Source organism: Otolemur garnettii, unplaced genomic scaffold (genome assembly GCF_000181295.1).
Source record: "Otolemur garnettii isolate 467f Iridium unplaced genomic scaffold, OtoGar3 scaffold00129, whole genome shotgun sequence".
Lineage (NCBI taxonomy): Eukaryota > Metazoa > Chordata > Mammalia > Primates > Galagidae > Otolemur > Otolemur garnettii.
Window position 1 is genome coordinate 2742008 of NW_003852524.1, and position 8509 is coordinate 2750516.

Sequence of the window (8509 nt, forward strand, 5' to 3'; positions counted from 1 at the left end):
TCCCACTTCCATCTCTCAGTCCACCTCCCATTTGGATCCCGGGAGGCCGAGCGTTGCTCACACAGCTGACACCTACCCAGGCTGGAGCGTAAAGCGGGTGTCCGTCCGGGTGTTCTGGGGGGCCCGGCCTTTCACACGGTGTTCCCAGTCAGTAATCCAAGTTGGCATTTCCCTCTTCGAGCTCTGAGCAGCTGGAGAAGCCGGAGAATGAGAACGAAAGCCGAGGGAAGCACCCCCCTCCCCCCTCCCCCGCTACTGGCACTGAGAGGGGGAAAAAGTCATTTGTGGCAGCGCACACACCATCAGGATCCTTTCCCACTCCATCCTGCAGACTCACGCCACCTTGCAGGGAAATAATAGCTCTGGCTTTCGCGTTCTGCTTTCCGGATGACTGAATTTCTTTGCTTGCTTCTCCTGTCGGGGAGCATCTGAAACTGCCCCCAAGCTGCGTTCCCAGGGAACCCCCCCATTCCACTCCGGGACTAAAGAGACTCACTCCAGCGTCCTCCATAAGACGAACCCCATTCCGGCTGGATAATCACACTAGGGAAAGGAAAACCGGTGGGAGGTGAGGGGGGCTGCTCCTGCGGACCTCTCCCCTCCTCAGCCCCAGGCCCCCTGCCGGTGCCCAGTAGGAGCCACGTGGGGCGGCGAGCACAGAGGCGCACCACCCCCAACCCTAGCGCTTTGGCAAAGAAACTGCAAAGAACAATGAACCCCGAGGACAGGAAGAGGTAAAAAAGGGTGAGACCGCTCGCCCTCCATCCCTCCTTTTTTGGACATCCCTTAAGTTCAATCGTTAAAATGGATCCTTAAAAAGGAGGCAGCAGCTTAACGCCGCCGTTTGTGACAATCTGCCCCACACACTGTCGGCGCAGGGAAGCACCCGGAGCTAGCTTTGTTGCTTCGCTGCCAATAGCGGACTTGAGGAGACCAAACCTCCCATTTCTGGCCACATCAAAGCACTGATTATGCAAATACCCATTTTTTTCCCAAGAATAAAAAGAAAATGGAGGGGAATTATTTATCACACAATGAACCCCCTGCCAAGGCGGGAAACAATAGTCAGACCAGATAGCCCTTCTAGCCCCAGGCTGGGGGAGCGCGGGCTGGGGGGCGGGAGAGGGAGAGTGTTGGGGCCCTCACGTTTTATTGGTCTAACCTAATTTCACTAATTCTCTTTTCACACATTTCTTTTGCGGATTCCGAGGCCGGGACTTTCACGCTCCCGGGAGCGCCCTGCTTTGGCGCTTTATTTAATTAATACATTCAAAGCTTGCCTAGGAGCCGGAGGGTGGTGGAGGGAGAACGGGGCCCCGCTTGAAGAGAAGGCGCTTTCCGCGGGTTCCAGGTGTCGGTGCCCAGAGGGGGTGTTCCCGGAGGGTGGGGGCGCCGCAGCTCTCAGCCTCGCCCTTGGCCCGGCCCTTTAGCAGCTCGAAGCCCCAGTGACCCAGACTCGCGGGCGGGCGCGGCTGAAGGCGGCCTTGGACCTAACACCCTTCGTGGACCCCGGGACTTCGAGACTCTGGGAAGCTCCCACTGAACCTTGGATTCCTCCGGCCGAGGCCGTCTGCGGACTTCCGATGCCCTGGTCTCAGCACTGGAACTGGGGACTCAGCCCCCGGGGGGCATCCACTTGGTCCTGGCCAAGGGGCAGCGGCCCACGGCGCCTCGGCCCCTTCTCGCGCCTCCGGCTGGACCTGAGTCCAGCTCCTATGGCAGGCACAGCGTTTGTGGGTCAGCCTCTCCACTTTCCCCCCACTTTCTTGGACCTCAGATAGATGTATTAAAAATCTGGTAAAAGAAAAAGTGAACCATAACAAGGCCTGGGCACTTGAGAACAAACAAATGCAACCAATCCCGAGCCCCTGTCCGAGCTTAAGCGACGCCCCAATGAAGACATGACTAACCCCTGTGCCTCTCTGGGCGCCGACAAGATCTAGCAGCACTGGCTATGTGCGACTCTCTGCGGAAGAAAATCTCCATACTGTTCCAAGTATCTCTTCTTCGAAAGCCTTTAAAAATAGAATGGCGTGGCTCTGAGGCCTGCAAGTCGGCTTAGTGCAGACAGAGCCAGCTCGTCACAAGCGCTGTCACGATGTGGGGAGGGGAATGGATAAAATGAAAAAGGGACCTTGTTCCTTATTGCAGAAGCAATGGCCTCGACCCTGTAATTGTACTTGTTCCTATTAGGAAGGGGCGAGGAGGATGGGGCCTTAGCCCCAGGCTATGGAGGTTGCAGTGGGTTAGGAAGAACTCCCAGCACCTAGGCAGAACATCATTCTTAACTGCTAAAGATGATGAGAAGCCATAAAAAATAATTGTGCCAATTTAGTGTAAAATAAGGTGTTCTCTAGATGGGGAAGGGAAAGCTGGACTGTGAATGGCAGTGAGTAGATTGAACACCTGGCATACATAATGTCCTTGATGTGCATAGGGACCTGCAGGCTCCAGCTCTGTGAGCAAGGTTGTTGACCTGGAGAAACTGTGTACAGGTAGTTGCTAGATTCTGCCAGGTCAAACATCAAGTCTGCATTTGCTATTAATACTCAAAGCTATGACTGGACCATCTCTCCATCACTACTTTTCCAACTAAACCATTAGGGTGATCTGATCATGAGATGGCCTTCCCAATTGAAGGGGTTTCTGCAGTCTTGCAAGAGTAGCTGCACTTGAAGGTCTACTGCCACAGCCTGTTTCTTTGGCATGTTTCCAGAGAAAGCACCACACGGTGCTTAAGTCTGAAAGAATGGTACATAAGTACCATCAATACCAGAAAAATCATTGTGCAGCATCAAAACTCTAATGTTTTCAAACCATCTTATGGTAATCATTTTGTTGGCTTGGCTTTTACATGCATGTGACTATAAGAAAACTACTGGTGACCGTAGCACAGTGGTTACAGCACCAGCCGGATACTCTGAGGCTGGTGGGTTTGGGGCAGCTAAAAACAACAATGATAACTGCAACAAAAAATAGCTGGGCACTGTGGTGGGTGCCTGTAGTCCCAGCTACCTGGGAGGCTGAGGCAAGAGAATTGCTTAAACCTAGGAGTTAGAGGTTGCTGTGAGTTGTGACACTGGCATTCTACCAAGGGCAACATAGTGAGAGTCGATCTCAACAAAAAAAAGAGAGAGAGAGAGAGAACTACTGTTATCTCTTTCTCCTATATCAGATAATCAGAGAATAGCTAAATCTTTAAATTAGAAGGGATTTTTCAACAGGCCTTGCTTATGTCCAGCTATGGAAATGAAATAAACCCTGAGTTGGTTCTTCCTTAAAGATGGAGTTATTAAAATATTAAACACTTTGAGCTTTGAGTGGCACCTGTGGCTCAGTGAGTAGGGCGCCGGCCCTATATACTGAGGGTGGCGGGTACAAACCTGAACCCGGCCAAACTGCAACCAAAAAATAGCTGGGCATTGTGTCGGCGCCTGTAGTCCCAGCTACTGGAGAGGCTGAGGCAAGAGAATTGCCTAAGTCCAGGAGTTGGAGGTTGCTGAGAGCTGTTTGACTCCATGGCACTCTACCAAGGGCAATAAATAAAATGAGACTCTTGTCTCCACACACACACACACACACACACACACAATATATATATATCATATATATAAAACACTTTGAATTTTCTATGTGCATAGAGCAGTCTCAGATGGATAGCTTCAGAAAAATTATTATTGCTTTATGCAGATGAGTAGAGGATTTAGCCTAAACCAGAGGCAGATATGACATTCATGAATGGGGAGGAGGCTGTGAACAACCAACATTTTCTTTTCTTTCTTTTTTTTTTTTTTTTGAGATAGAGTCTCAAGCTGTCGCTCTACCCTTGGTAGAGGGTCGTGGCATCACAGCTCACAGTAACCTCTAACTCTTGGGCTTAAGTGATTCTCTTGCCTCAACTTCCCCAGTAGCTGGGACTACAGTCACCCACCACAATACCCAGCTGTTTTTTGGTTGTAGTTGTCTTTGTTGTCTGGCAGTCCCGGGCTGGATTCGAACCGCCAGCTCCAGTGTATGTGGCTGGTGCCCTAGCTGCTGAAGCACAAGCACCGAGCCCCAAGATTTTCTTATATGAATTTCTTTAGCTTGTATTGCTGTAGATACACTTTTCCAAGGGGAGTAAATCTAGAATGTGGTTAACCTTCACTTGATCATTTTTTACCCAACACCAATCAGAGGTCATTCATTTCTGCTTTGGGGATTGTACTAAGCCATTTTTCCTTCCTCTTTGAAGAAGTTTTGGCTATGTAATTACCTTAACAAAGATTATAACGCAGAAGTACTTCTTTCAGACTTTTTTAAAATTCCAGTTCACTCTAAATATCTCCCTTTTCCTAGGAGTTTGCTTTTAAAATCAACTAGCTTGTTAAAATAGGGCTAAGATAATATCAGCTTCCAGTAATGAATTTATAAGTACTGTTAGAGCTGGAAAGAGTGTCCTTGGAGATTACTGTCCAATCACTTCACTGAAGCAGTGTAGGAACCAAAGTTCTACACACTCCATCAAGAAATATCAACTTCATTATTTTTTAAAAATCAATGTTTTCTGAACTTTGGGGATTTTCATGACTGAATTATCACTTTGATTCCTTTCCTTTTTTTTGCTCATCTTATTTGCTGAGAAGTTTATTTCTTAAAAACGAAGTTTGTATTTGTACTGTGAATTACATTTTTATTTCAGTGTTCATGTCTTGTAATTTCTTAGTGAAATCCTACACACAAACATTGGCCAAAAAATACAAGTACTATATTCAATTTGGCATGGAGGAATTTCAGAAAGACACAACTCATTTGCGAGTCAAACACAAAGCACATAATCAACAAAAAGTGAGAATACAATACACAAAACTTATGAAAATTAGATATTTTATTCATAGTTTAATCACAAGAGCAATTGTCTTGCTCTTCAAGGTGTAAATACATACTAGAATAAACTCTGTAGAATATACAAAAAAATACATACTTTTCCCATGAAAAATTTCTTTGTAATAAATAGAAGGGAACACGTGTGTGGTTGATCCCAATAATGCTCCATGTCTGCTTAGGTTTTCAGACTGTTGATTTATTTTTAATCTCTTGAAAGAACGGGGGAGTTCCTTCTCCCCTAAAAGGTCGAGATAAATAATGCATGAAGCAATCCTCCCTCTTGATTTTTCCCTTTTCCTCCACATTTTTCCTTTTGATAGAGAGTTCAGCCTAAATTTCCACGCTTGTATTCAATCATTACAAAGCCTACAAATTATACAATGACTTCTAACCTGCCCCTCTAACAAAACAAGTTTTCCCCCCCTTATAAATCATAAGAGACAGATGGCAAAATGGGGAAGAAAAAGGAAAGAGAAGGAAGGGACAATAGGTATTGTGACAAATCTGGGAAACAGAACAAAGTGCACATCAGAGAGGGAAAGTTTGGTTTGACAGGTGAAATTCCCACAGCCTGCTGACAGCAATGGGAATAAAGCAGATGCCAGCCATTGCAAATCGGTGGATAATATTATTACCGGTAAAATCATTCAGATGCTAAGATACAGTTCTTTCTACTCGACATTAACATCTCTATGCAGAAGCAAAGGTGAAGAGATCACAGGAACCAGTTGCATCCCCCCTGGGAGATTCACATGAACTGTACTAAGTCCTGCTACAGAGAAAGGGGAGGAGCGTCAGTTTGCTCTTTAGATACGCCACCATCGTCTCTTCTCAACATCTTTTTAGTCTCAAGAAGCCCCCAAAACGCCACCATTCTCTTTGACCGTAAGCTCCATCACACTTGAAGTAAATCAGAGCCCGTCTGAATGAAGAAAACCAATAGTCTAGGAGGGCAACAAGCCGAGGAATCAGAACGGCTACATCTGCCCTGTGAAGGGAGGTGATTTTCAGAGCGTGGAAAGTGGGGTCAGTGGAAGGGAGGAGGGAACGACTGAGGACAAAAGGGAACCCACTAAGGCCTGGCGTGGGTAGCAGAGATGACAGCTCTAGATACAATCCCTGGCTATGGGAAGGTGAGGCGCATAACGGTGCTTGTCGGAAGGTGGGGGCTGCCAGTAGTCCATGTCTGACCCGGCCGGGCTGCCTGGCGATAAAGTGCAGCTGTAGGGGGAGGTGGAGTTGGAGGACGCCGAGGAGGACGGCGCAGGACTGTTGGTGCAGCTCCACGTGGAGGCGGGCGATGGGCTGTCTCCGCTGCTGCTCAGGGCGGCGCTAGTGCCTCCGGGGCTCAGCAACACAGCTTCGGAGAAGAGCGCCCCCGGCAGGGCCCCGCCGCCTCCGCAGTGATCAGCCAAGCGCAGGGTCTCGGTGAGCGCCCAGATGTAGTTGTGGGCGAAGCGCAGGGTCTCGATCTTGGTGAGCTTGGCGTCCTCGGGGAACGTGGGGAGCACCTCGCGCAGCGCGTCCAGCGCAGCGTTGAGGTTATGCATGCGGTTTCGCTCGCGATTGTTGGCCTTCAGTCTACGGGTCTTCTTGATGCGCTGCACGGTCTCGGCAGTCTTGGCGCCCCGGGAGACCGCCCGCGCCCGGGAGGGGCGCCGCTTGCACTCGTGCACCAGGCCCAGCAGCCGTGCTGGCCGGCAGCCCTCGGCCCCAGCCGCTGAGCCGCCCCGCGCTCCTTGCCCGGCCTCAGCCGAGCGCAGCGGGCGCTCCCCGCCCGAGGCGCCCAGCTCCTCCTCTTCTTCCTCGTCGGCGCTGGAGGACAAGGGGGTTAGGGCCGCCGAGGCTGGGGAGGCCGAGCCAAGCAACACCAACATGTCCTCTTCCTCCTTCAACTCCAAGGTCTCAGATTTGACGAACATCCTACAGGAGAGAGCAGGGAACAAGAAATAGGCAAATAAGGTGATCAAGAAACAGAGGCACGTTCTACGAGTTACCGAGACGTGCTCCTACGCGCCCTAGAGAAGAGTACTCGAAACCGCGCGGAGGAGAAACGTAGTTGGGGAGGGAACCCAGCCAAGGTCAGGAGCGCCCCTCATTGCAACCCAGCCGCCAGTTTGGCGGGTCCTGCACTCTGCGGCTCCTTGACGGCTGGCTTCCTGCCCTGGGAAGGGACTGTAACCTCTGCGACAAAGATTCTGCCCAGAGTCGAGGGCGTTCGGGCGTGTTTGGACTGAGTACGGGAAACAGCCATGCAAAGTTGGAAGCCATGGCGCGGATACTTACTTAGCTGGCTCTAAACGTGCAGTTACTTTGAGGTGTGACCGGAGTCTCGGTGCGGCCGGGAGAGCAGCACTATGTCCTTCGCCCGAGCCCAGTGCTACAGTGGCGCAGCTCCACGGGGGACCTCTCCGACCGGCGAGTTTGCCAAGCGGCGGTGGCGGCCGCAGCCCGCCTGGGTCTCGTGTGTTGTGGTGGTGGTGCGTGTCTGTCTGTCAGTCAGTCCCCGGTGCAGCTCCCGGCACGCGACTCCCAGGCACTCCAGTTAAAGCGAACTGCTTGTGGTTCAGTGGCTGCGTGTCTGGCACACGACTCTCCTTAAAACCCCTTATATACCACCAAGAAAACAATCAGATCTGCCCCGGGCCCCCACCTCACCACCCCTGCCGCCACCGCCTCCTCCTTCCCCCTGTACCGGCCCCCCTTCTCCCCCGCTTTTCCCTCCCCTGGCTTATTCTTTTCATTGCATTATCATCATTCATTTCTTTCTCTTTCTTCACCCTCTTCCCCCCTCCCTTGGCCCTGCCATCCATCTATCCTCCTCCCACCCCCGCCTCTCTTTTCCCTCTTTATCTAATCAGCATAAAATGGTTCTAAAGCTCATGTTGGAGCTTCAGGCTGAGGCCGGAGCTGGCGAGGCCACGGCAGCCGCAGCAGCTCAAGCTGGGGCTGTTGTCGCCGCCGCTGTCCATTGTGATTGGTGGCTCGCGCTCGGCTGGAGCGTGCCGCTAATTTATTAATGAATGGAGGTCGCGAGGCGCAGCTGGCCAATCAGGGCGCCCTGGACTCCGGGAGGCCTGCGAGCCACGCGCACTGGAGCCCGCTCCCTTTCAGCAGCTCATTAGGCGCTCGGGTGCTGGGGGCCGCTGGGGGCCGCTGGGGGGACTCGGGCTACCGCCCCCGCCCCCGTCCTAGCGGCCGTCCGGTCTCCCCCCGCCCCGGCGCGCGAGCACACACCGCACTCGGCTCTGCCGGGCTTCCTAGCTCCTCGGCGATGGGAGCTAGGAATTAGTTAATGGGGGTCAGAATCCCGAGGAAAGCAGTTAGCCCTCGTGGTACTGCCTGGCGTGTTTTGGCAAAACCTCTTAGGGACGGTTTCAAATAGTAAACAATTTTAAAACACTTTCATCTGGTTAGGGAAGGAAAGGGGCGTGGGTGGTGAACAGTGGGCACATCATGGACCAGAGTGTTTGGGGTCCAGAGAATCTGGTGGGAAGGGTGAAGGGAGAGGACAAGGCGGGCTCAGAAAGCCTCCTGGAAGGGGAGACTGTGTGGAAGAGCAATTGGGCTTTTAGAAGATGTGAGAATAGAAGCCTTCACATGCTCACATGATAACAGTTGCAAGAAACCTCTTCATTTTTAC

The 8509-nt window shown here is 51.4% G+C and overlaps 1 protein-coding gene across 1 annotated transcript; it reads right to left on the minus strand.

Annotated features, from left to right (window-relative positions):
* Nucleotides 1-4849: 4849 nt before the first annotated feature.
* Nucleotides 4850-7444, minus strand: NEUROG2 (neurogenin 2). Its single transcript, XM_003798163.1, has 2 exons — nucleotides 7153-7444; nucleotides 4850-6789 (listed from the first exon to the last, which is right to left on the minus strand). The coding sequence occupies exon 2, from the start codon at nucleotides 6786-6788 to the stop codon at nucleotides 5973-5975; it is 816 nt and encodes a 271-aa protein (XP_003798211.1). The 5' UTR covers nucleotide 6789; nucleotides 7153-7444; the 3' UTR covers nucleotides 4850-5972.
* Nucleotides 7445-8509: the final 1065 nt, after the last annotated feature.